We start from the raw sequence: 23978 nt of genomic DNA on the forward strand, positions 1-23978 counted from the left end.
CCCCGGCAGCTAGCTAATAAAACAAAACAAACAGGGCAACATCGCGGACATAGTCAGCTATATTTCTCTGTCGCTTTCTGTCTTATTTTTTGATGAACCCTCTCTTCTAAACCGAGTTATCAATTAAACAGTATATGTTGTACATCTGTTGCTGGGGGGGGGGGGGGGGGGGGGGGGGGGGGCAGGTGGCTGCCCCCATGCTGCGTGCTGGCCTCCCTGACCCTGGGCTGACTCTCCTGCCTCTCCTTGCTCCCCAGTCCTGTGTGCTGGCTGTGACCCACCTGCAGGAAGCAGCCTGGAGCGGCCAGGGCTCCAGGACTGAGGCCTCCTCCCTGGGGGGAGGGGGGTCCTGGACCTGCTGCAACCACACCTGTCGAAGTGAGTTCATCACTTAGATGTCCATTGAATTCAGTCAGCAGACATTTTTATCCAAAGCAAGCAACATACTAATGGTGCGCTTGTAGAGGAAGGCTAGATAGGTCTAAATACAAGACTAAGAAGCGTTCATCTATGAGTGCTTGTATTTCCCTTGTGCCAGTGACTTCTTTCTGTCTGTGACCTGTGTGTTGTCGGCCGTCTCTGCCAGGGAGAGCTGGAAGAGGAACGAGGCTCTGAAGTACGTGTTTGCCTGGGTGCTGCTCCAGACGCAGAGCAGCTGTGTGTCCGACCACCTGGACAGCCTCTCCCCCCCCCTCCCCCTTGTGTACCATGACATACTCAAATGAGCTCCCTTTATAGAGTCCAGGTGTTTAATTAATATGGACCAAACCATCTGCAGGGGAGATCCACATCACACCCTTGTTAACTTGGTTGGTGTGGTCAAATGAACGGTTATCAGGCTTCCAAAGAGCTTGATAACAACATTTAATAATTCATTTAATTCATTCACCTAAATCATTTGAATCAGGTGTTCAAGAAGTACTGTAATACATTGTGACATGAAAATGAAAATGCAATTGACTGGGGGCGCTGTTTAGTTTATGTACTTAATTCCTATTTTAATTAATTAATGACACATTTAAGTAATTATTTAATGATCTATTTTTTTTATTTATTTTGACCAGATTTGAATATTGGGGGGATATATATTAGATTATGGCCCTGCACTAATCTGTCAGTTGAACCTAGATAGATTCATTATCTGTGTCCTTTTTAAATATGGATTAAACTATTTAAATACTCTTTGGGTGTTATTTGCCAGCGGCATCGCAGCAGTTTGGCAATGCCTCTCACAGGACATAGATCCCAAACCAAGAAGGTTCCCGGTGAGTTTGCATACATGGCGATCAAACCATCTATCTACTGTAGGGGGGGGGGGGTGTTTGACCCCTCTAATTAAGACTTGGCCCCGCCCAAAAGAGATAAACAACAATGTTTCTTGTACATGTACATTATAGACAGAGCAGCTTTTCCAGTAACACACACACAGTTAAGGGTTGTGTTTTGGTATGCCAATACATGACGTCTCCATCATTTGGTGATGTATCTCTCAGGTGAAGTCAAGTAAGAACTATGAGAAGGCCCTGCAGCAGATGGATGAAAATAACATATATTACTGAACTAATATCAGTTACATGAATTATCAATAGGTTTGCGCAAGATTTGAACCAAGGGTACCATGTTAAGCCATAGTCTCTATGGTACACATGCTTACACCACTGAGCCACAGGGGTTCCTGTAAAGTTCCTTTCTACAAGACAGTCTAATTGGCCTTATGACACTACTAAGTGCCAAACGACGACATATGTTTAGTTTCTGCTGACCCTCCCCGATTATCATTGTATATTTTGCGCTCTGGATCAAACACAAATACAACTGAACCCCAGAAAAGAGAAGGAAGCAGGTGTGAATGTTCCCTAAATCACTTGACAGCTGTTACATGTACAATCTTAACTTTCAACACAGTAACATTTGAGTGTGTGTAGGACTGTAGGCCTACAAGACAGCTTAAAACACACACTGACAGTAAACCACAACAGTACCTCCAAATAATTTATTTAACACAAATAAATCAATATACACATTTGCAGAAATGCACATCAGTCAGAAATAAATAGTGCTGCTCAGTAATGCTGGATCTGCATGACAAGGAAAGATAGCAAGCTTTACTGAGGACTTTTCCCATGCTCTGGCGCCCTCTTGTGTTCACAGGAACCTCTACAAGTACTGACAGAACAAACCTTGGCTCAGGGTGCTGGAATATGACTTAAGTCTGTCATTTGCCACACCAGTAATTCTGGATGGCAAGAGGTAAATAATAATTTTGGTCTTTTCTTTCGTCTACTTTTCCTTCAAAAACTAATTATTGCGGGCCTCATATAAAAATAAAAATAAACTCACACATATCAAGTACTGCCAGCTGAGCTCAAACCCAACATCCCTATCCACACACGTAACACAGGTCTAACCCAATGAAAGACTCTATTGGTCCAAGACAGTTCTCTCCACATGGTAAAACGTTCGTCGACACGGCCCCTGGTTATTGGTTAGTGGAGATCCAATGACAACAGTCCTACAGGTCCATGGAAGCTGTCTGGTTAGACATGCCTTTCCCAAGCCCACTAAATGGGTCACCATGAGAATCACATGGGTTACCAGCTGCCTACCAGGCCTGATAACCACCAACCAGCGAGCGCCCCCTCTCTCTCTCCCTCTCGGTCGGCCGTCTCCCGGGTCAGTGAGCGGGCCGCGTCGCCATGGCGTCCTGGATCTGCCGGTTGAGCTCGCTGATGATGCGGTCGTCGTGCGTGTACACGCCGGTGCGCAGCAGCGTGTCTCTCTCCTCCAGCAGGCGGCTCAGGTGCTCCTCCGCCCCCTCGCTCAGGGACACGCCCCCGGGGGCGGGGACAGCCTCCCCCCACCCCGGCCTCCGCTCCTCCTGGAGCTTCAGTCTAGAGAGACGCACACGCAAAAAAGAATGGTAACTGGTAAAGGAAATAGAAACCTAGAAATGGGTTAGTTTGTGTGTGTGTCTGAGTGTGTGTGTGTGTCTGAGTGTGTGTGTCTGTGTCTGACCGGTTCAGTTGATTCCGGATGTCGTCCAGTTCCTGTTTGTCTGTTTTGACAGCTTCCTTCTCCTCTGCTGCCAGGTAACGCAGCCTCATGCTCTCCAGCTCCTGCTGTTGCTTCTTCAGCCGTGTCATCGCGTTCTCTTGCTCCCTCTGACACACACACACACACACACACAGAAGAGGGAGGGGTGTTAGCCCTCTTCAGGAACACAAACCAACACACCCCAGTTCATCTCCCTGTCCCTCATGGACAAACAGACATGCAGACCAAAAACACGTCCAGAGGAACGAGCTGCTGCCCGGTCATCAACCCGCTGCACCTCAGAGCTGCGGGTTGACCAGACCCAGACCAGCCAGACCCAGACCAGCCAGACCCAGACCAGCCAGACCCTGACCAGCCAGACCCAGACCAGCCAGACCCAGACCAGCCAGACCCAGACCAGCCAGACCCTGACCAGCCCCCCTCCACACGGCCCGCAGGCTGACACACCTCCGTCCCTCTCGGGGCTCGGTCACCAGCCAGGCAGCCTGGAACACGTTGGCGGGGGGGGGGGGGGGGGGAGGGGCATTACCATGGCGACTACTTGTTGACGACCCCAACCCATCACAATCCCCACAGAACGACCAGAATGAACTGGATCTGCTGGCTAAACGAGGGGGGGGGGGGGGGGCAGTGATAACATGGAGATAAGAGGAGAACAGGAGGACCAGACTGGAACCTCCAGACAGGAACTGGTCTGGCTCCTCTGTGGGGCTGACCAGGCCAGAAGGCTGGGCCTCTGACAGAACTGGTCTGGCTCCTCTGTGAGGCTGACCAGGCCAGAAGGCTGGGCCTCTGACAGAACTGGTCTGGCTCCTCTGTGGGGCTGACCAGGCCAGAAGGCTGGGCCTCTGACAGAACTGGTCTGGCTCCTCCGCAGGGCTGACCAGGCCAGAAGGCTGGGCCTCTGACAAAAGGAATTTTTATGACCCCACTCTGGTTATACACAATGCCATGGTGTTGATCTGAGAGGTGAAATAGTAGAGCAAACTAAACACACCCCGACTACAGACAGAGAGAGCGAGCGAGCGAGCGAGCATGTAGGCTGGTCCCACCCATGGCCTGATAAACCACACCAACAATGCACAGACATGCAAATGGTCGAGGCCTGCGCTGTTTCTGCACACAATACAAACAAGATTTATAGTCCTGGCCCACATTAAGTTATGAAGCCCCTTAGTGCAGCATAAATCAACGGGTGTTTTCTTAACATAGATCTGGCACTTAGAGAGGGAAAGGGGAAGGAGGCCGCACCATTTCCAGCTGGCTTGTGTCTCTAACAGTTCTTACTGAGTCCTGATAAGCCTGGTCTGTCTGCTCTGTTTACCCTAGCATTAGTCTCTCTGAGGGGTCTCTGACCCAGCAGGGCAGGGGTTCCAGACCAGACAGAGGTGCCCGGCGCTCTGCGGCTCCAGGAGACTGCATTGTTTCAGTCGACCTCGGAAAATATGGTATAGGCTGACTCAAACCATAACATCTACAGGGGTCACCAACTAGATATACACGTCTAGGAGGGAGAAATTCTCAACTGTGATTAAGAATCTGGTGTGCCAAGGAGCTCCCCCTCCCAGCTCAGCATGGACGCTGCTCAGACCGTCTCCCAGTGTGGCCCAGGAGGCAGCAGTACCTGTTTAAACCTGGCCAGCTCTTTTAAGGCGCGCCCCCACTGCTGCTTGTAGTGAAGCTTGGACTTAGTGGTGGATTCCAGCTTCCTCTCCAGCTCCACCTTAAATTAGGGAGGACATAAGTGAGAAAAAATAAATAAAGCAGTGAGCTTTCAGAAACATGAACTGTCGCTAGGTCTCAAGGACAGAGGCTGCGAGCCGATCCCAGAGCACTGAGGAGACTTTGTCATGTGCGGTTTTGTGAAGTGACCTTCTCCAGGGACAGAAGGTTGATCTCTGACTGCAGCCGAATCTCAGGACGGATGTTCTGCTGCTCTCTGGAGAGCTGGAAGTCTTTCTCTAGCTGCCTGTAGCGCCCCTCCGCATCCAGGAGCTGGGCAGGGAGGTCGGAGGGGGGAGAGAAAGGGGAGAACGAGGGGTAGACAAGACAGAGACAGAGGAGAGAGAGAGACAGAGAGAGAGAGAGAGAGAGAGAGAGAGAGAGAGAGAGAGAGAGAGAGAGAGAGAGAGAGGTGAAAAGAGAGGCAGAGAGACAGAGAGAGTGAGAATGAGAACATTTCAAATACTGACTATAAATAGCATGGGGTCATCCATAAAGATAATGGGTTACACTTAAGTCTGTAATTCACAGTAATGCTGGAAAACAAGAGAGCAGAGTGTCAACAGTGCAGGGCTCCAGACGCCTGGCAGCTCTCACTACTAAACACACTTCAAAGACTCCACAGGGTGAGGAACCATCCCCTCACACCCAATACCTACACTGAGCCAGGGCTCCACTGCCTCTGGAGAGAGAGACACATAGAGAGAGAGAGAGACAGAGACACAGAGAGAGAGGGAGAAGGAGGGAGAGATACAAGGAGGGAGGGAGGGACACAGAGAGAGAGGGAAAAGGAGGGAAAGAGAAAGAGAGGGAGGGAGAGGGGGGAAGGAGAGAGAGAGAGAGAGAGAGAGAGGGGGGAAGGAGAGAGAGAGAGAGAGAGAGAGAGAGAGAGAGAGAGAGAGAGAGAGAGAGAGATAGAGAGATAGAGAGATAGAGAGATAGAGAGATAGAGAGATAGAGGGAGAGGGAGAGGGAGAGGGAGAGGGAGAGGGAGAGGGAGAGGGAGAGGGAGAGGGATAGGGAGAGGGAGAGGGAGAGGGAGAGGGAGAGGGAGAGAGAGAGAGAGCTATAGGATGTGTGTGCAGCTCAGCCCCAGACCTGATGGAAGAGTTCTGGTGTGTGGACGGCAGACAGATGTGTGTTTACACATTCCTGACAAGGGGAGATGAGAACTAGTCACATCCCAGCCTGGTCTGGTCACACTGTCCCAGCCTCAGCCCAACCCCAGCCTCAGCCCAACCCCAGCCTCAGCCCAACCCCAGCCTCAGCCCAACCCCAACCCCAACCTCAGCCCAACCCCAGCCCCAACCTCAGCCCAACCCCAGCCTCAGCCCAACTCCAGCCTCAGCCCAACCCCCAGCCTCGGCCCCACCCCGCCCTAGCCTCTGTTCTAGCCCCTGCTCTAGCCCCAGCCTCAGCCCAACCCCCAGCCCCACTCCCGCACCAGCCTCTGTTCTAGCCCCAGCCTCAGCCCAACCCCCAGCCCCACCCCCGCCCCAGCCTCTGTTCTAGCCCCTGCTCTAGCCCCAGCCTCAGCCCAACCCCCAGCCCCACCCCCGCACCAGCCTCTGTTCTAGCCCCTGCTCTAGCCCCAGCCTCAGCCCAACCCCCAGCCCCACCCCCGCCCCAGCCTCTGTTCTAGCCCCTGCTCTAGCCCCAGCCTCAGCCCAACCCCCAGCCCCACCCCCGCACCAGCCTCTGTTCTAGCCCCAGCCTCAGCCCAACCCCCAGCCCCACCCCCGCACCAGCCTCTGTTCTAGCCCCAGCCTCAGCCCAACCCCCAGCCCCACCCCCGCCCCAGCCTCTGTTCTAGCCCCTGCTCTAGCCCCAGCCTCAGCCCAACCCCCAGCCCCACCCCCGCCCCAGCCTCTGTTCTAGCCCCTGCTCTAGCCCCAGCCTCAGCCCAACCCCCAGCCCCACCCCCGCACCAGCCTCTGTTCTAGCCCCTGCTCTAGCCCCAGCCTCAGCCCAACCCCCAGCCCCACCCCCGCCCCAGCCTCTGTTCTAGCCCCTGCTCTAGCCCCAGCCTCAGCCCAACCCCCAGCTCCACCCCCGCACCAGCCTCTGTTCTAGCCCCTGCTCTAGCCCCAGCCTCAGCCCAACCCCCAGCCCCACCCCCGCACCAGCCTCTGTTCTAGCCCCAGCCTCAGCCCAACCCCCAGCCCCACCCCCGCACCAGCCTCTGTTCTAGCCCCAGCCTCAGCCCAACCCCCAGCCCCACCCCCGCCCCAGCCTCTGCTCTAGCCCCAGCCTCAGCACATCCCCGGCTGCTCCTCATCCCTAACCCTGGCTTCTCTCCGCGTGTCAGAAACCTCCTCTGCTTGATTTGTTATGGCCGGCAGAGGAGCCAGCCGTTCTCTGGGAGAGCGAGACTGCAGACAGAAGTATTTCACTAAGTGGGCTGTCTGAGAGCAGGATGGAGAGAGAGGAGATAACACACAAACTATCTTCAACTTTCTTTCTCTGTGAAACCAGAGAGGGGGGTGTGGGGGTTAGTGTGTGTGTGCCTGTGTGTGTGTGTGTGTGTGTCAAGGAGGGAATGAGGACGAAGAACTGGGAGAGAAAGAGAGAGGAAGAGAAAAAGAGGAATAACAAGAGAAATGTGCTAGAAGACGGAGCAGCTAATGTGGAAGTGAAAGCTGAATGAAACAGTCAAGTGGAGGATCAAGCACTCAGGTCTGGACGCCATCAAACTCTCACTGCTTCACCACCAGGAGGAAGTGAGCCAATCACAGCACGACACCACACACTCTCACTTTAAAGCATTACCGTATCATATATGCATGTAGCCTGTCTGGGTGTATGTGTGTGTGTGTGGGTGTGTGTGTGTGTGGGTGTGTGTGTGTGTGTGCCTGTGTGTGTGTGTGTGCCTGTGTGTGCCTGTGTGTGGGTGTGTGTGTGTGTGTGCCTGTGTGTGTGTGTGTGCCTGTGTGTGCCTGTGTGTGTGTGTGTGTGTGTGTGTGGGTGTGTGTGTGTGTGTGTGCTGCAGGGCAGCAGGGCTCATGGTCCCAGCTGGGAACACATGGATGCTGGGTTCTCATCCAACTCACACTCACTCCACAACAACCCAGGACTGGAAAGATCTCATTGGCTAAAGTGGACAAGACGAGCTTTGGCGATAATGTATCTGCATAAAGTAATTCTAATAGTTTTAAACATAGTCTGAAAGTTAAATATCAAGACGTCCCAGAAGCTGTAGTTAATGCAATAACAATCTCTCTCTCTTCCCCTGGCCCTCCCTCCCTCCCTTCCTTCTTTCCTTCCTCCCCTCTTCAAGGACCTCAGGATGTGGAGGAAGTGACCCAATGACCTCACACTCACTGGTCACACGAGGGCACCAGCTAGACCCTGCTAGAAAGAGCAGCCAGTGACTGACACACACCCCTCCACACGCACACAGCCCCCCTCCCTCCCTCCCCACTCACCTGCTGTTGATGTCTGGCTCGCTCCTCCTCCAGATGTTTGACCTTTGACCTCTCCAGCTCCACCTGGTGGTGGCAGTCCTGCTGCAGCCTGCGCCCGCCCTCCTGCACCTCCCTCAGGGTGCGCTCGTGCTCCGCCCGCAGCTCCGTCTGCAGGCGCTGCGTCTGGAGGGGGGGGGGGGGGAGGAGCCACAGACAGTCAGACCGTCTGCGACAGCGCGCGCGTGTGAACTTTGACCCTGTGAACTCTGCTTGATCGCCCCACCTCTGTCTCGGCGTGAGCCAGCTGCCTCTCTCTCTTCTCCAGGTCGGCCAGGGTCTTCTGAAGCTGCCCCTCCAGGAGGTTGTACTCCTGCTCCTACACACACACACACACACACACACACACACACACACACGCAAGGTTACAACTGAGCCAACACTGTTTTTTTTACCTTTATAAATGTATATTTGATATTGACTACACGAACATGGCTGAGTGGCATCAGTAGTAACTAGAAGTTTCTTCAGGACTGTACCTTCTTCTTGACCAGAGCTTCTCTCTCCCGGTCTCTCTTCCTCCACTCCTCAGCCAGCGCCTGCATGTGACTCAGCTCCTTCTTCTTCAGCTGGGGGCCACACACACACACACAGAACACAGTCAGAACACATACACATGTGGACCCCCCACAGTGGAACACCCCCACTCCACCACAGTGCATGGTTCTGACCTGGTCATCAAACAGGTCCTCCTGCATCTCCTTCCACATCTCCAGCTCCAGCGCTGCCTGGTACTCGGGGGTCTCCCTGGGCGGGAGGCCCCCCGGGGCGGGGGCTGGTCCCGGGGCAGGGCCTCCTCCAGGGGCAGGGCCTCCTCCAGGGGCTGGCTGCCTGGGAGCAGACAGCGCCCTCTGTGGGGCTGGCTGTCCATTCTGTCACACAACACAACGCCTGTGGTGAGTCCATCTTCCATCATCTTAGATGGATCCATCTAAACAATCTGTAGTCTGTCCACCCGTCTGAAGCGGGTCTCTCTGGAGTCTCTCTCGGGAGTCTCTCCAGCAGGTCTGTGTGTGGGGTCAGAAAGACATGCTGTGTGTGTGTGTGTGTTACCTGAGAGGAGTCAGACAGCAGGATCTCCTGAGCTCTCACCAGCCCCATGTCCTCCAGGGTGGTGACGTAGCACAGCTCAGCCACCTTCTCACTGGGCCTGTTCTCACACACACACACACATTCATCAAGACTGGCCTTGTGAAATACAAAGCAGACTAACTCATGAAAAACATATTTAAAACACGACCCCTCCAAACTCAGTGTGAGAGCGCCTCCTGGTGGAGCTGATGCTCAACTGCAGGCCACAGAACCAGCCCAATAAAGTCTCCTCGACATGGAACCCTCCTCACCCCTGGGCCTTGTAGACGGGGATCCTGTCTGAGTGCGTCTGCCTCCAGTGCTGCCGGCCGGAGGGCCCCAGGAAGCGGGTCTTCTCGGAGGTCAGGAGGAGGGACAGCTGGACGCTGGCCGTGCCCAGGAGGAGGTCTCTGCTGTTGGGGTCGCGGTGCCACACCTCCACCACCAGGGGCACCCTGGAGCAAAGGGGACACAGCAAAGTCTCGTTTCCAGGCGGCAGTGCATGCTTACTCACTGACCTACTGTTATCTCACGCGTGTAACGAGAATCCTCTCCTCATTCCCTAACCAGCAGCCCTGGAGGAAGAGCTGTCGTCCTCCTGGGTCCAGACTGTGTCTGAGACTGACCTGAGGAAGGTGTCCTGTAGCTGGTGAGGCAGGGCGGCGAAGTCGAAGGCGCAGTAGGACTGAGGCAGGAACACCTCCATGTTCTTCCTCACCTCCACCGGGGGGTTGGTCATGATGGGCGCCGCGCTGCCAAAGTACTGGTACGCATACCTGGCAGTAGAACAAGAATCAGGATGTGGTTTATGCTGAACTGTTCCCCCCCCCCCCGCCACAGAGATGTTGTTGTTTCACTGTAGTTAAGTGATTAAGCTGTTAGTATTGCATAGTACTGGTGTTTTTGTTCGCAGTGCCCGGCAGCAGGGATGTGGTTACTTTGATGTGGCCAGTATATGCAGACCGTTGCTTGACTCTGACCAACAAAATACTGTTAGTACTATGCTTGTACATCGCCTCAAATAACTCAGGGAGGCAGAGACAGGCAGAGGGAGGCTGAGAGAGGCAGAGTGAGGCTCAGACAGGCTAAGCGAGGCAGACGGAGGCAGAGGGAAGCAGAGTGAGGCTCAGACAGGCTGAGCTAGGCAGACGGAGGCAGAGGGAGGCTAAGTGAGGCAGAGGGAAGCAGAGTGAGGCAGGTACCTGAGGGTGCAGCTGACAGGAAAGGTCAGGGTGAGGTTCTTGATGCTGCGCAGGTCCATGGAGAAGCAGTAGTGGTGGGCAGAGGAGGGGATGGAGATCTTAGGAGCCGACACACTGATGGAGGAGGGCCCGGCCTCCGGACCACCCACCTCCTCCTCCTCCAACCTCACTTCCTCCTCCAACCTCACTTCCTCCTCCAGCTCCTCCTCCTCCAGTTCCTCCTCCTGGGGTGGGGCAGCAGGGGCTGGGGTAAACACAGGGGGGGGGGGGGGTTCATCAATGCAACAAAAGCAATATAAAGAACTACAGAAATGTATTGTTTATTCATGTATCCACAGCCTACCTGGCTACATCACAGATGTTCTATCTTTGGAAGCAGAACCTACCATGAGGAGAGGCCTCGTCTCTGAGGCTGTCAGCCTCGCTCTCCGTGTGTGTGTGGTGATGCTCGTGAGGCTGGGGGGACTCGGCCCGGGCCGGGGGGGCCAGAAAGGGGGACTGTCTGCCAGGGGAGGGGCTGGGGAGCCTCAGGTCGACCGGAGGGAGAGAGGAGGGGAGGCCTTGGGGGTCAGTTCCACCCTGAGCTGGTATCTGAACCTGGGGCCCATCTCCTCCCTCTGCCTTCCCTTCCACCTACGAACAGAGAGAGAGAGAAACACCACGTCTTACAAAGAACATTGCACGACATCATGTGAAAACGTGTGTGTGTGTGTTTCCAGTCTGTACCTGGGTGGCGAGCGCCTCCCTCCTGAGAGTGACCGACACCCCCACGGTGGGCAGCAGGTCCAGGGGAACGGAGGAGGGCCGGCTGGGCTTGGCTCTGTTGGGCGGCTGGAGGACGAAGGCTCCCTCCACGGTGGCTACCTGGCTCTGCAGGTCCACCCCCGTCTGGGCCAGGCCTGCCAGGGACACCTCCGTGCTGCCCAGGGAGTGGTTCCCACAGCACAGGTGGATCTGGATGGGGAGGCAGGTAGGAAGGGGGGGTTAAGGTAGGGAGGGGAAGGGGGAGAGAAGGTGGGTAGGTCGAGAAAGAGACACAGAGAGTGAGAGAGAGAGAGACAGAGAGAGACAGAGAGAGAGAGAGAGAGAGAGAGAGAGATAGAGATAGAGATAGATAGAGAGAGAGGGTCAGGTGAGAGAGAAGGTCAGGTGAGAGAGAGAGGGTCAGGTGAGAGAGAGGGTCAGGTGTTGCACCTGCAAGCTGGGCTGCAGGCCGAGGAAGGCCCTGAGCACAGGCTCGCTGCTGCGGACCCTGATGGACGCCCTCTCCGGCTCGAAGCTGGGGCTCAGAAGGTTCTGGAAGGGCTCGCTGGTGATGTCGTTCCCCAGCAAAGTGTAGTAGAAGAAGAACTCAGAGCCTTCTCCAGCCAGCTTCAAGGTACTGGGGATCAACTGACACAAAGTAAATAACAGACAAAACACAGCATTAACACAGATGTAGTTAGAGTATTGTGTTGTTACTTAAGATCATTGCTAGACACAATGATGGATATCAACCATAACTTATTGATGCAAGCTGACAGAGGGGGTTTTAGTATTTGTGACATCACACACCATTGACACAACTGTTCTACAGCAAGTAAACCACCCGACCCATCTGCCCCCAGCGCAGCCCATAATGCACCCGGTTGCCACGGATACGCGCCCCCCCCCCCCCCCCCCCTACCTGCTCCAGCTTGGTGGCAAAGGCCACGGTGACGGAGAGGAGGAACATGTCGCAGCAGAGTTCTGGCGGGCCGATCTGGTGGTAGCCCTCCTGCTGCACTAGCACTGCCTCCAGCCTCTCAGGGAGCAGGGACGCCAGCACCGGGGAACCTGACCGCACCACAGGGAGACAGCTGCCACCTGAACTGTGTGTGTGTGTGTGCTGTTGTAGTACAAACTACCTTTGACATGTGGGATGGAGGGATGCCTTATTCATCCCCTTGGGGAAATGTCAGAAAGCATCCTTTGACTTTAGCACAGTTTAGTTTGTGCCCTCACCTTGCCTGGGTGGGGCCTTTTTGGCCTTGAAGCGTTCAGGCGTGAGGTCCGGCGGCTTGGTGTCGTTCTCCAGGGTCACGCTGAGCAGGAGAGCCGGGCGGAGCTTAGTGTACTTGCTGCTTAGCAACGGGTACCACTTAGGATCCTTGGGAGAACAGGGTCAGGTTTAAGTATAGGGTACATTCTGTTCAGATCAGGTCGAAAAGGAGACTGAGAGACAGAGGCTGTGTTTTAGAAATCTGAAAAAAGAAGCTCACTTGTTTGACTTCCTGCACAGATCTCAAGTCCAGGACAATGTATCCGACACACTCCCGTGCTGAAGTGCTGGTATTAATGGCATAGCACTGGAGTTTGATGGGGGTCCTCTGCAGTCTGACAGGGATCAAGACAGAGGAGCACAGATAAGACACCAAATAAACTCAATACTCAAACACCCAGAGCTGTCACAGCCAATCAGAGTCGCGATCCTCATGCTCAACTTCAGATCTGTGTGGGCTCTCTAGGCAGTTTCCATGATGTATTTGTCAACACTGCATTTATCGAGCCATCGCCTTTGTGTGGCTGATCACAGCTACTGGCTGCCCTCCGAATGAGGACAACAAGATGGGAGATATTATAATGTTGGACACTTCTATGTGTGTGCAGGGGTGGAAGTAACAAATTACAACTACTAACATTACTGTAGTTTTTTTGTGTACTTGTACTTTTATGAGTACATTTGTGTATGATTGTATTTGTACTTATGTACAAATTAAGTTAAGTAATCTACTTTGCTACTTTTAAAATCACAATTTGTTACCAAGTAGCCATGCTTACAATCGAATTAATATTCAAACATTTGACTAAATGAACCAATCACAACCCTGATATTTGGACCGGAAAAAGTCCCTGCTAAAGCAGGTTAATTAATGGACAGAACTGAAGGTTTGGAGAAGCAAACCAACCACATGATGGAATGACAGTCAGCCACCACGAACTCCGAAGTGCTTGTTGCAACTGTGACTAAGGTTTTGAACACCAGCGTAGCTTGGAGGAGTTAGTGACCTGTGTTGGTGCAGTGTCCGCCGATCCAGCTCCCAGGCTAGCTCGGTACAGAACTGTGGCTGCTCTCGGTGGTCCACCGGGTCTGTAGCCAACTGCTCTCCATCAAACTTAGCCTGAACTATAAGATGATGGCGCTGGCTCTTGGGAAATTGACGTCCTGGGGATGGGGGGAAAAGTTAAAAGTCACAAATTCCACATGATATCACTGAATGATGTATAGAACAGCTGCATATATCAATGAAACTATACCACATGCTTCTCTGTAATGCTGCTGTGCTGGTTGTCTCAGGTTGCGAGCATAGCCAGTTAGCTAGCTACGACTGGGCTAGCTAGCTTTCTAAACTTTAGTTGCTAAAGGTAGCTAATTATTAGCACTACGTTTCAAAATAACAAGCACCCTAGGCTAGCTAGCTAGCTATTTTAAACTAGCAATACATTTTTGGTGAAGGTGTTAAGAGGTTAAATATTTGCTTACCCTCAAGTATGGACACCACGATAAGAAGTTGGTCAGATTTCGAAGACATTCTGACATTTGTGCGATTAATCAAGGCTTTAGCTAAGACGCATTAATACTGGCGCACTATACTAGCAAGATAGTTGCATTTATTTGTAGACCTAAACATTTAGCTGTCCTACAGACGATTTAACAACTTGTTGCTCGATATGACAACTGATTTGTTTACACAGAACTGGTTATTCCGTTGGCTGCACACCCGCTTTGTTGTCATTTGTTGCCGCCGGTCCTACGTTCAAAATCGGAAGTGTCGGTGGAGACTTCAACGCCCTCTAGGGGCAGGAAAGGTGAACAGCAGTGCAATGAAATAAATGCGAAACCCAAGATATATAAACATCCTTTAATTTTGATTGCCAGACATATGAATTAAGGCATATACAGTATAAAAAAGCAACAGCAGTTTTCATGTGTAACTGATTTCAAGGTATTTATACTAGTAGGGGAGTGAACTGATCAGATCAGGCAGCCTCAGACGAGAGTTTCTCTCAAGATGTCAATACTTGTAAACAGAGTTTGTAGCACAACATATTCAAGTAATATAACAACCACTTAAACTATGCAAGAGATGCAGTGGTATAAAATCACCATACGATGCATGGAAATAAACAAACAAACGTACAGATAAGCATGTCGCACTCTGCTACGCAGCTATACAGAATATATACACAACAACTCTATATGGCACTGGCAAAATGTGAAGATTAACTCCCACAGAAAGACGATACAATCAACAGGTGGTTACAGTCAAGTACTACAAGGAGGATCACTTTGATAGACTCTGGTACGTTCGTTTTCTACTGCAGTTTCCCAATGGGACAAAAAAAGCATTGGGATATTGCAATTGTCAGTACATTCAATAATAAGATTACTCACTACGATACATGTGCATTATAAAGATGGCCAATCCTGGCAGGTTCGATGACACAAAGGTTTTACCGACTGGAGTTCTCAGAGTGGCATCCAAACGGCCTCCATCTTTGACTGACAGTCGTACGGATGTATCTCCACCAACGTTACACGACCACTGCCAGGGACTCGTATAAAAGCCTTTTTATTAATAAGAAATGAAACTGGCTTTCTGCCTCCCACAGAGGCAATGATAAACACCATGGAATCGATGTCTGTAAAATCTTCTAGTCTTCATGTGAGCATGTCACATGGTTCACTTCTTCCCCTCGTTCTCTGAAAAAGGAGAAAAACACATGAGATTTGGATGAAGAGTTTAGTCAACCCACTGAATCTTTTCCAATACACACAGCATTCCACCATCTTACCTTCCAGCTGTCTAAAAACCACCCCAATAAACGTAGTAAAAAAAACAAAAACATAACCACTTTTCCGTATACCACTACATCACTGGTGAGTATACTTTCAATCACTAACCTCTCCTATGTTATGATTATGGTTATGTGAAGAGGAACACACAGTGGCCTACCGGAGGAAGATGGGTGTCCTCCAACCTGCTGGCTTGGCACCAGAGATCTGGAACTCAATCCTTCTGAGGAGAGACAACGGAAGATCTACTGATCGACCATAGCCATTGGATGAACGCTAGGAGATGCTAGTGTAGCAACAGACTGATTGGTCTAGCTGTGATGGATAATTAACACTCTGGGCCGAATGAACCACTTCTATCAATTAGTGAGTTTTCAGAAAAAACTTGTCATTTGTGCCCTCAGTCTGCGCGCTGCACTCCATGCAACCCGTCATTAAATGAATGAGTACATTTATCTCCATTTAAATCACTTAGGCCTTCACACAAGCACTGGTGTATACATCTGGAGATGTACCTGATATGGGTGACAGGGAGAGAGCATGGAGAGATATAAGGAGGTTTACCTTGGTAGAGGTCGTACTGTCCAGACATGAGTGGGTAACTCATGCCAAGGTGTGTGTGGTGGTGCGTGTGTAGGTGTCGGGCGTACGGGACATGGTTTCTCTCCCGCTCCGTGTCTCTCTCTCCCTCAGGCGAACCTCTCTCTCCAGGCTGGGGCGGAAACACAGGATTCTCACTTAAATGTTTGTCTGCCTATTTTTTTTATAGTCGTGTACAGTGTTGTTTGTGGCAGTTTCAGACTTCATCTCACATACTGTACATTATATACATTCTTCTACTCCGCAACTGACTACAAATATAAGTATTTTGGTTTTCTCGTGGCACTACTACTGAAAAAATATAATTTCCAAAAATCATGTTCAGCTTTTACAACTTTTCTACTTCCAGCCAGGTTTGACTTCCAAGTTGTACCTTCAGGTTCTACTTCCACATTCTACCTTTGAGTTCTTCTTCCAGGTTCTGCCTTCCTGACGACCACTCACCGCGGGGGACTTGCCGTGGTACTGCAGACTCTGGTGCTGCAGCATCTCCAGTGCTGCAGCCTCCCCTGCCTGCTTGCTGCCCGCACCGCGGCTGCTCTGTGTCACCTCCGACTCCTCCCTGCCTGCGGTCTCCCTGCCCGGCGTACCCGCTGTCTTACCATACAGGGGGTAGTGGAATCCTGGCAAGGACACGACACAGGTCATCACACCCTGGCTTGGAACACAGCCAGGGAATCTATCCCACTCAGTCCTCCTCATCCCTTGACTCTTACCTGGGTAGTTGTGCACCAGTGTGGGCGACACCCCCCTGTAGGAGGAGGGGCTGCTGTCTGGCAGGTGGAGGTACTGGTAGGAGGACTGGTACTGCCCATAGGGCTGTTGGGGCACTGTGGGCGGGGACACCGCCACTCGGGCAGTCTGGGAGTCCTCACACAGCACACCCATTGGTTCCTGTTCCTGCTCGTCAAGCCTATCACAGTCCTCTGAGTCTGAGGTGGGCGGGTCATGGGTCTTGGCCTTTCTAAGGTCCCCTCCCATCTTACTGAGGGGAAGCTGAGAGGGCGAATCCCAGTCTTTAGATAGGTCAGCTGCTGCAGGGTCCAGATCCTGAGGGATTTGCTGGATGTCCTGGTCCTGTTGGGTCTGGCTGGGTCGGGACCAGGCTGGCCCATCAGATAGCTACAGGAGACCCATGAGGAAGAGGAAGTGGTTGGTGTCACTTTGGGTCTTTAATTGATCCTCGACGGACCAATTAGCTTTACCACAAGTGAAGCCAAGTGCATGACACTGACTGAAATCTCATGAACATTCATTTCAACCCTGTTACACAACATAAACGATGTATTTAAAATGCTCTCTCCCTATTTTCAATAGGTTTGTGGTATTTTCCAAAAACAGCACCATTATGTAAAAATGACATACCTTCATCTCATCTCCCTCTTTAAAATCAATATGCACATGCTCGTGTGTCAAATATAACAACATTTCAGCATTAAAAACCCTCCCACACTCATCGCCTCCCACATTCCGCAGACACATGCCAGCCTAATACACCAAAACCACGCTAAAGACAGAGTGAAAAACTTACTTTGGAAAATGACACATTTGAGTCCAGCTCTGTCTGATTGTTTTGACTCATGGCCGATGCCGATTTCATCTCATTAGAGTCTCTGGCCTGGTTCTGGTGCTCCACTTGCCTGCCACACTGGGAGTGTGTTCGCTCGCCCATCTCCACATAGGACATGCCAGGCTTGGAGCAGCAGGCCTTGACCGAGTCTGACCCCTTGGCCAACATACTAGTGGAGGCGGACATGTGTTTCCCCTCCTCGGCCTCCCTGCTGGCCTGGCCGCCCCTCTGTTTGCCGCCTTGCTGATCGCAGCCCCTGGAGGCCAGCAAGAGCTTCTGGTCCATGTACAGGCCCCTGGCGTACTGGCCGTAGTACAGGGACTGGGCCAAGGCTGTCTGGGTCTGGCTCATAGCGAGCTGGAGCTGGGACTGCGAGCCGGAGCTCCCTCCCTCTGTCTTCTTGATGTCTGGGAACTCTTGGCCGTCTCTCTCCTCGCTGCCTTCCTTCACCTCCTCTTTCCTGTTCTTCCCGTCGTGGGGTGCGGAGCTCTTGTGGAAGGTAGAGCTGGCCGGCTGGCCCGTCTGCAGGTAACCTTGAAGGTAGTAGGGGTCGTAGCCATGGTAATAAGGAGACTGCGGATCCTTGCCCGGCCCGGGAGGAGCGGAGCCGGTGGGCGGAGTCTTGCTGGTGCTGCTGTTGACGTTGTTGGTGTTTGACTCGGAGGAGGAAGAGGAGGACGAGGACGAGGAGCCGGCTTTGGAGCGACAGTCCGACCCCCCGTCATCCCCTGCGTCGGAGATGTCAGAGTAGGCGGGGCTGTTGGTCTTGGAGGTGGAACCGTCCCCTCCCACCAGGCTCCCGGACTCCAGCCTGGACGAGCAGCCAATGGACGGGCTGGGCGCGTTGTCCGTGAAGGTGTACACCTTGTCTGCCTCCGCCCTGATGCTCGCCATGCGGCTCTCCTGGGACCCCGTCAGCCCGTTTACCACTTCCTGTTTACTCAAGTGCTCCTTCAACAGGCTTCCGGAAGGCTCCTTCCCCACCCCCTTGTTCCCGACGTCCTCCATCTTGACTGGGAGGCTGTTGTCCCCGTTGGGCGTCCTGGCAAGGTCCCTGCTGTGTTTGTCCTTCAGTCTGCGCTTCTCCTTCTTCCTTGAGTCTCTGCAGGGGACCAGGGTAGCCGCCTTCCCCAACGCCGGCTCCACGGCCACACCCAGCTTTGGCTTGATCGGCTTCAGCGGGAGGGGCTTGGCGTTGGCAGCGCCGACGGCGGCCAGGGGCGGGACCTGCTGCGGGGGAGTGGTCTCTGCGGCGTTGGGTGGGGTGTAAGCGGTGTTGGGGATGGCGATGAGCTTCGGGGGAGCCGGGGCGGGGGCGATGGGGCGGTTGGTTCTCGACTTGGACGAACACTTCTCCACTTTTCCGTTGGCCTTCTTCCCCTTGTCACAGCCCAGTCCTTTCTTCTCTATCAGACCCTCGGCCTCCAGCTTGGGCATCTCCACCGAGGAGCTCCGCTCCGCCACCAGGCAGTTCTCCAGGACCACGGTCATGTTGGAGATGATGGGCAGGTTGCTCAAGTCGTCGATCAGGCCCTCCCTGACCAGAGAGGTCCTCCTGGTTTTGGAGGTGAGCGCGGAGCTGTGATCGCTGCTGAGCACCAGCCGTCTGTTCTTAGGAGGCCCCACCGTGGTGACTTTGTACAGGGGGCCTGGCTTCTTAGAGGAGCTGCTGCTGCTGCTGTTACTGTTGGTCTCTGACAGGTCAAAGGTCATGTTGCTGAGAGTCTCTTCGCAGTCCGACAGTCTGTCTTTCTCCTCGCTCTCTGCCTCCCCCTCAGGCTTCCTCTCCACCTCCAGGTGGGCGTGGGTCTGGTGGTAGCGCAGGCCATTTATGTGCTTGTACCTCTTGGTGCAGTTGGGGTGAGGGCAGTCGATCAGGATGGGAGAGGTGCATGCTGGGTCCAGGAAGGAGGGGTCGGACTTACCCTGCGGCGTGGACGGAGCGGAGCGGGACTTGGCACGGATTCGCTTCCCATTTCCTGTTTTGTTGTCGTCGGTAACCAGACTGAGGTCCAGGTCTGCTGGAGGCTTGTTCTTCCTCTTCCCCACAGCCAAGGGGGCGGGGCTAATCTTTGTTTCCTCCACAGAGAAAAAGGGCGGAGTCCGGCAGTTGTTGATGAGGTTCAGGCTGCCTCTTCGCCCCTTACTGTGGATGACCCCGCCGATGGCCCCGCCCCCTGACACACCCCCGCCCCGGTTCTTGTGTGGCAAGCCCCTGACCTTAGGCAGGGTAGGGTCAACACAAGGCCGCTCGGGAATAGCCAATCGCATCCGTTTACCTCGGCCACGCCCCCCTGGTGTCTCTGGATCGCTTGACGGAGACTCGCAGAACCTGGAACACAGGGGATGGAACACACAAGTCACACAGCTGTACATGTACAGAGTGGTTTAGTTATACGCTCATATCAATATAACAGCACAGTTACAGCTAAAAAACCTGTACTTAATAACATTGTGTTCACGTAAGCCCTTGACAATGCCTGAGACCAAAGCAAAATACGCAAACTGTGATCGTCACTGGCTCGTTAACTTCTTTGTGTCTCCAGTGGTGGTGACATGTCTATGTTTCGTCATAGTTACCTGGGAGGGGCCCAGTCATGCTTGGTACAGTCCAGCAGCGTGCCCACATAGGTCCTCTTCCTCCACGTCACATTGACCACCAGGACACCTGTCGGTGACAGAGCAAGAGGACGTGAGGTCACAGAGCAAGAGGACAAGAGGTCACAAGGACATGAGGTCACACGCTGATTGCTTGTCTCTTTGGATAAAAGCACCTGCTAAATGAAAATGTCAAATGTTAAATGTTAAAAGTGACATCATCATCTGCGTAATGTTAGAATAACACCGCTAGTCGAAGCTGTGGATCTCCAAGGAAGGTTTATGTTTCTGAATGACAAGGCAAAAAACGATGGATTATTAAATTAAAACGCTTTGGGGGGGAAAAGCATTCACAAAGCATGGTTATTTTTGAATGTGCATCTCTGTGTCACCCTCTCTGGAGAGTCACAATCAACCCAGCCATGTTTCCATCTTTAACCAGTGCTGCAATCACATGGTGATGTGCGTTCATCGCAATCACATGTTGATGTGCATTCATCACAATTAGCGCTCCATGAAGCCAAGACGACGGTGTCTCAAATCAACATGAATGTTAATGTGTTTTCTCTCTGCATTTCTCACTAGTCCTGCCTCTCTACTGGAGCAGGGGTTATCTCATTACATGCAACTGATGTGGTTAAACTACTCACTGTACAGTCAAAATAACATATACCTGCAACAGTGAGCAACAAAGTGATAGCTGCTTCATCCTCCTTTGAAAGGTCAAGGATAAAAGTTCCTTAAAATAAAAGTGCTGATTTGAGCAAACGCCAAGTGTTCTTTTAACTGTCTCAAAGAAGAACCTTGCACTCCAGTTACAGTCATTTCCTTAAAAGAAGATAGTACCGTAGTTCCATTTCACAGACACTGAAGTGTCTGTGAAGTGCCAAAAGATTCACCAAGGGCTTTTCATACATTTGTCCTTCATGGAAATAACAATCAAATTCTACTGGTATTCTCACCGGAGCTCTCCTAAAGTGCAGCTTAAACCTTCTTCTCTGAACCCACCTTTGGACACATAGAGACAATCCTCTTTAGAAAACTAAAGGCATCTTTTTAGACACAAACACAGGCCAATTTAAAACTCAGAGCCAACATAAAATTAATTCCCCTGTGCAAGTGGTTTCTGCAAAGGAGCTGTAATTAAAACTGGGCTTGAGAACATTGGCAGCTTGTAAAGTCATAAATCAATTTCACACTAGAGGTGGATTGAGCATCTTGTAAAAATTAAATCCAAAGACACATTTCTGTTTTAATTGTAATAAATTTGCTGTTAATCTGAAGGGGTTTGTCTAACAATATGCTGTGCTCTGCTCTCCAACGCACTACTCCTATGTTACGTTAGGCTGGCATTCTTTAGGAGCCGTAAACAGGGTTACAACTGAATGCAGATCCAGTAAACATTTGCATGTGGGTGCTGGTGTGAGAGGCAGCAAGCTGATCGATCGGACCCCTCACCTTCATCAGTCTCGTGCCACACAATGCCCTCCAGGTTGACGCTGGTGCCAGGCTGGCAGGGACCCACCCCCCCCATGTCGCTGTCCGACCCGCTACAGTCCTGGGTGCTAGTGCCGATGGACCGGGTCCTCACCAAAAGCTGCCTGGGACCCGGGGCTACGACTGGAGGGGGGAAGGGGGCGGAAGACACAGAGCCTGGGGGGGCGACGGGGCCGGGAGGAGGGGGGGCAGGCACTGTGAACATTGGATCCACCTGTGAGAGGGGGAAGAAAGGGGAGATGTTGGGGGAAGACGAGGGGAAAAGGAAGTCAATCACCTCTGACTCATCTTCTTCAGACTGAATTTCCCCTTCAACGTCTCAACTCTTAAATAACGTCTTTCATTCAAGTTCAGTTTATGATGGCAGCCTATTTGCGATAATCAGTAATAGTATGCTGCTCAGTGCTTGGAGATGTCATTTTATACTGCTGTTCTCATTGAGATTTTTAGTCATTTCTATTGCTAGGCTTGCGCCCATGCAGTACAAGGCATGTGAGTCCCCCGAGAATATCCAGTTGGTGTTCTGTTATTTACAATGTAAATGTATGCGCCTCTTTAACGCAAAGGAGTTCTTCTCCTGCTTGAAGAGAAGAATCCTAAACGGGGACTGTGTGGGTCTGATGGGGACGGGCTGTGAGACAACAACAAAGCCTGATGTGTGCTACTGTGAACACACAGCCTTGCTGTCCCTTCCTCCCTCCTCCCTCTCCTTCCCTCCTCCCCCTCCCCTCCTCCCATCCCCTCCTCTCCTCTCCTCCCTCTCCTCCCCTTCCTCCTCTCCTCTCCTCCCTTCCAGTCCTCTCCTCCCCTCTCTTCCCCTCCTCTCCTCTCCTCCCTTCCCCTCCTCTCCTCTCCTCCCTTCCCCTCCTCTCCTCTCCTCTCCTCTCCCCTCCTCCCTTCCCTCCAGTCCTCCCTCCCTTCCTCATACCCAGCCAGTCAATAAAACACAGACGCACACACACCTCTGTGAGGGGCTACATTAAGGCTGTGTTACTAGCGTGTGTTTATATCGCACTCAGGAACAGACACTCTGGCTTCCATTGTCAGAGTGGGTTCTTCTTTGGAGGGGCAGTGTGTGAGTGTACGTGCGTGCGAGTGTGTGTGTGTGTGTGCATGCATGTGTGTGTGTGGCTATGATATGCAGCTTGATGGTGGAGGGCTGATAGCCAGAAGCGGAGAGAAAAAATGGCCGCCGTTCACACACTCCACTTCCCCTGTTGGTGCTCCAGCTGAATGAGAGGCAGGGATTCCTGATGGCATCTCTTACACACAGTGTTGCGTTGAATACTGTATTTCTCCTTGTGACAAGTAGGGCCGTACTGGAAAAACCACACAATTAACCGCAGTGTAAGCACGCACAGATGGTGTAATACGCTGTAGATCTGCGTTCAATTTAGACTGCCTCTGATCTCCTGAGCCATGTGTACAGTAGATGTGATGGGTGGGGGTTTGTGCCATGTTTTAAGCAATAAACACCACATCATGCACCTATGTCAATCTAAGGAATCTAAGGAAGGCAAAAGTGTCCTCAAGGAAGAGAAATATATCAAAGGTGATGATCACATGGCACTGTAGAATTACACGTGTGAGTATTGTGTGATAATCACAAAATGTGACTTATGGACAGTTAATACAGACACGTGTCTGTACATCATCTCTGACATATTGCACACAACCAATGGCTTTGGCTGATTGTATTACCGTGGGTAACAAAATTAGGGACATCAAAACATTTGATTTGATGGGTCTGATGTGACGAGGGTCTGTGCCCCACAGGCCTGGGAACTCTGTCATCTTTCATTCTCTCATTGAAGGACGGTGTGATTCTCCTTTCCCTCGCACGAGGCTGACTTGCCATGCAGTGTGCCAAACCTCTATGTCTGTATTTTACACTGTACGTGCTTAGGGTAGGAGACACTGGCCCTCACGACAATTGTATCATTTGATTCATTGTGTCATGTTATCAAACAGATATTAATGGGGTAATCTTTGGCCTACCAGGCCCTCTGTTGCTGCATTCTTATACAGCTGAGAGTGCTGGGAATGTTAAGACATTTTATAAGGCCATTGCATTCAATTCAATCTCTAGCATCCTGCAGATGAATCACAACAGGCAATCATGTTTCCTCCAACATGAATAGATTATTCCATATTAGGATCATTGGTGATGATGTTTATTGTCTTTTCAAATCGCCTACTTGGAACAAAAGCTTACCTTTTCAGTCCTCGGTTTCTTTGCCGGTGTTCCAGTGTTGTCATTCCTCCTTACAACAATAGCGCTGCTCTTTATTCTACAATCCAACCCGCAGATGTCTCCCATCCCGCCGTCTGCACAATGGCACGGATTCTCCCTGCTACCGACGGGGCACGAACGGTGGGGTATAGAT

General features: G+C 52.1%; 2 protein-coding genes across 2 annotated transcripts; both read right to left on the minus strand.

Moving 5' to 3' along the window:
- Nucleotides 1-1978: 1978 nt before the first annotated feature.
- Nucleotides 1979-14283, minus strand: LOC124486791 (centrosomal protein of 120 kDa). The gene is made up of 20 exons (XM_047048613.1): nt 14013-14283; nt 13538-13694; nt 12751-12865; nt 12494-12638; nt 12177-12325; nt 11705-11902; nt 11237-11464; nt 10897-11143; nt 10511-10754; nt 9935-10084; nt 9581-9763; nt 9291-9387; nt 8909-9109; nt 8717-8806; nt 8464-8556; nt 8202-8363; nt 4927-5049; nt 4679-4777; nt 3016-3161; nt 1979-2891 (listed from the first exon to the last, which is right to left on the minus strand). The coding sequence occupies exons 1-20, from the start codon at nt 14059-14061 to the stop codon at nt 2675-2677; spliced, it is 3093 nt and encodes a 1030-aa protein (XP_046904569.1). The 5' UTR covers nt 14062-14283; the 3' UTR covers nt 1979-2674.
- Nucleotides 14284-14401: 118 nt separating this feature from the next.
- znf608 (zinc finger protein 608) lies at nt 14402-23978 on the minus strand. Its single transcript, XM_047048397.1, has 9 exons — nt 23807-23978; nt 21553-21805; nt 20077-20164; nt 17458-19828; nt 16643-17048; nt 16371-16549; nt 15891-16038; nt 15487-15546; nt 14402-15233 (listed from the first exon to the last, which is right to left on the minus strand). Exons 1-9 carry the CDS (start codon nt 23909-23911, stop codon nt 15214-15216), a joined length of 3630 nt encoding a protein of 1209 aa, XP_046904353.1. The 5' UTR covers nt 23912-23978; the 3' UTR covers nt 14402-15213.

This window comes from Hypomesus transpacificus, chromosome 24, assembly GCF_021917145.1.
Source record: "Hypomesus transpacificus isolate Combined female chromosome 24, fHypTra1, whole genome shotgun sequence".
In the NCBI taxonomy this organism is placed as follows: Eukaryota; Metazoa; Chordata; class Actinopteri; order Osmeriformes; family Osmeridae; genus Hypomesus; species Hypomesus transpacificus.

What these genes read in the sequence shown, in the direction of transcription:
- LOC124486791 (XM_047048613.1), bottom strand. Translation starts at nt 14,061, where the DNA reads ATGTCTTCGAAATCTGACCAACTTCTTATCGTGGTGTCCATACTTGAG. An exon ending in CCCGTCTACAAGGCCCAGGG is followed by an intron (nt 9,388 to 9,580) that starts GTGAGGAGGGTT and finishes GTGTGAGAACAG; the next exon opens with GCCCAGTGAGAAGGTGGCTG. An exon ending in AAGCTCTGGTCAAGAAGAAG is followed by an intron (nt 8,557 to 8,716) that starts GTACAGTCCTGA and finishes GTGTGTGTGTAG; the next exon opens with GAGCAGGAGTACAACCTCCT.
- znf608 (XM_047048397.1), bottom strand. Translation starts at nt 23,911, where the DNA reads ATGGGAGACATCTGCGGGTTGGATTGTAGAATAAAGAGCAGCGCTATT. An exon ending in CATGACTGGGCCCCTCCCAG is followed by an intron (nt 19,829 to 20,076) that starts GTAACTATGACG and finishes CCTGTGTTCCAG; the next exon opens with GTTCTGCGAGTCTCCGTCAA. An exon ending in ACCACGGCAAGTCCCCCGCG is followed by an intron (nt 16,039 to 16,370) that starts GTGAGTGGTCGT and finishes TTTCCGCCCCAG; the next exon opens with CCTGGAGAGAGAGGTTCGCC.